The sequence below is a fragment of the Castanea sativa genome, chromosome 5 (genome assembly GCF_040712315.1).
Source record: "Castanea sativa cultivar Marrone di Chiusa Pesio chromosome 5, ASM4071231v1".
In the NCBI taxonomy this organism is placed as follows: domain Eukaryota; kingdom Viridiplantae; phylum Streptophyta; class Magnoliopsida; order Fagales; family Fagaceae; genus Castanea; species Castanea sativa.
The window spans coordinates 52,845,281-52,848,184 of record NC_134017.1 but is presented as its reverse complement, the minus strand read 5'-3'; the positions used below and the strand labels follow the sequence as shown (position 1 = coordinate 52,848,184).

General features: G+C 39.4%; 1 protein-coding gene across 1 annotated transcript; it reads right to left on the bottom strand.

Annotated features, from left to right (window-relative positions):
• On the bottom strand, positions 1–970 carry LOC142636923 (chlorophyll a-b binding protein, chloroplastic). The gene has a single exon (XM_075811217.1). The coding sequence runs from the start codon at positions 890–892 to the stop codon at positions 98–100; it is 795 nt and encodes a 264-aa protein (XP_075667332.1). The 5' UTR covers positions 893–970; the 3' UTR covers positions 1–97.
• Between the last annotated feature and the right edge of the window lie 1,934 nt (positions 971–2,904).

The following is a 2,904-nucleotide window of genomic DNA, read 5'->3' as shown; positions in this document are numbered from 1 at the left end:
TTTTGAACCAAAGGTCAAAGCTCTTCATTACTTTCGCAAATAATTTACAACAGGCCAACAACAATCCAAAAAGAAAAAAAAAACATTTTTGCTATATTCACTTTCCGGGTACAAAGTTTGTGGCATAAGCCCAAGCATTGTTGTTAACTGGGTCAGCAAGGTGGTCTGCTAAGTTCTCCAAAGGTCCCTTTCCAGTCACAATGGCTTGAACAAAGAAACCAAACATGGAGAACATAGCCAATCTCCCATTCTTGATCTCCTTCACCTTAAGTTCAGCAAAGGCCTCGGGGTCATCAGCAAGGCCCAATGGGTCAAAGCTTCCACCTGGGTAAAGTGGGTCAGTCACCTCACCGAGCGGCCCACCAGCAATACGGTAACCCTCAACAGCACCCATCAAGATAACCTGTGTGGCCCAGATGGCCAAAATGCTCTGTGCATGGATCAAGCTTGGGTTACCCAAGTAGTCAAGCCCACCCTCACTGAAGATTTGGGCTCCAGCCTTGAACCAAACAGCCTCACCGAACTTGACACCATTGCGGGCCAAGAGCTCAGGGAAGACACACCCAAGAGCTCCAAGCATGGCCCATCTACAGTGGATAACTTCAAGCTCACGGTTCTTGGCAAAGGTTTCTGGGTCAGCAGAAAGCCCAGCAGTATCCCAACCATAGTCACCAGGAAATTCTCCAGTGAGGTAAGATGGGGGCTCACCAGAGAATGGGCCCAAGTACTTGACACGGTCTGGGCCGTACCATGGGCTTCCAGAGGAAACTTGCTTGGTGGCTGTTTTCCTCATGGTGATACGTCCAACACTGAGCTCAGAGGTGGACGGGGAAAGCTGTACTGCCTTGCCTGCAAACGATGGAGAAGAGAGAGCCATGGTTGAGGCTGCCATTGTTGAACTCAGAGACTAGTATGGAAAATTAATGGGCTCTTTTTTTTACTTTTTTTTTTTTTGTGTGGTGAAGGACAGAGTTGTTGATACAGACAGTATTTAAAGTGGGCTTGTGAGCTAGGATCCTCATCCTATGTTATCTAAATCTTCAATCCTATTGGGTGCTGAAGATTTTGCTTTTGTTTTTACTTGTCCACCTGGCAGGCTCTAATCCACCAGATGCTTAGATTTATTTCGCAGGTTCTAACCAATATATGCACACCACGTAGAGCTTTCAGATTACACTCATCTGATCGAGAGAGGATAAATTTCTGAAATAAATATTTAGAACTTTTTTGTTTATTAAGCAAAATTTGGAACACTCTAATTTCAAATTAGAAGCAACGTGGCAATGAAATGTATGGAGGGTGGAAAAACTTGATTTCGGACTACATGGTTGTATCATATGCTTTCATTTCATCTAATTGGACGTGTTGGAAAATTTTAATAGGTGTTGGCCACAACTTTGACATGATCAAAAACGAGAGTACTAATAAGTAAACAAGCATATATTTATATGATCATATGAGATTGACTTAATTCATTTTCTCGACCATGGACAATATTCAAGGAAAGGAATTTCATCAATGAAATATTCAATAGATTTTTTTAGAGAAGATATGATCCTCATGTAAGTTGAGGAATGAAGCAAAGAAAGGAGCATCGAGGGGTGTGATCTAGTGGTCTTGGGTGATGCATAAAATGTGCTAAGTGTGAGGTCCAAAGTTCGAGTCTAAATATGCTTCAAACTTTGTGGGTAAGATGCAACTATAGTCGCGCCTAAGTAGGATCGCTACCTTAGTCACCACTCTAACCATTTTTTTTTTATTAAAAAAAAAAAAAAAAAGCAGAGAAAGGAGTACAGTATAAATCTGATGGCTGCAAAATTATTGGATATCAAGGTACATAAAACTAAATTGAAGAGTTGGATTGGTTGATAATTTGAAATGCTACCTGAAATGAAAACAATGAAAATGATGCCTATGTTTTGTGGTGGGATATCCCTGGGACCCTGACAGGCCATCAAACGGTGTGTGAGAGGCTGAGATTGTTTTCAATCAAAATCTGTCAATAAAAAACAAAAAGGTATTAGTGGCTGATAGGACTTTTGGTGTAAAATATCTGCAGAAACAATCAAAAGAAAAGTCTAAGATAGCAATTTTTTTTAATCAAAGAAGAAAGATGATTATTATCAGTAGTATATTTCATGACTTATTGCAGGCAGACTGAAACCACTCATATGATGGCTTTTTATTTATTTATTTTTTTTTAAGCCTGCATATAATGGCTAGTACTGTTGGCTAAAATTACATCAAGTGGTAATCTTGTTCGGCATTGAACATTATTTTGGAGTGGATTTATTGCTTACATTTAAATGGTTGTCTATTTCTCTCATTCTAATTAGTTATTTTGGAAAAAAGAAAAAAGAGGGGAAAAAAAAAGGATAAAATATGAACATATGGTATGTGATGGATAGCAATAAAATGGTCGTCCATTCTACAAACCGTCCAAGCTAGCGATGAGTTAGGTATAGACAAGCATAAGCGCATTAATTCTAGACATAACTTTGGCATTTAATAACCAAATGATGAATGGATATAGAACCGTTACCGTTGTCCACTTTTGTATATTTAATGGCCGTTACAAACCTTAAATGGCTAGGATTAAGTGGTCATTACTGAGTCTTTATCCTCCAGCTCAGGTGCAACGTAAGTTGAGGCCAACCGATTGGATATTTGCTCACACGAATACTATATAAAGCCAGGAGAGACAAGTAAGTGACTCATGCTAAATATACACACAAATTGCTCTATAGATTATTGATTTCTAAAAAGTTTAAGCTAATTTAAGCATCAGAGGGTCCTTGGCAGGCCCCAAACCGGTGCCATCATCTACTTGGTGTTTTCTTTTAACAGGAACACACTTCGTCCAACGGTACAAACGAGGCAAAATCGCTTTTTATCAGTATGCTC

Coding starts and splice junctions, on each gene's coding strand:
- LOC142636923 (XM_075811217.1), bottom strand. CDS start 892: ATGGCAGCCTCAACCATGGCTCTCTCTTCTCCATCGTTTGCAGGCAAG.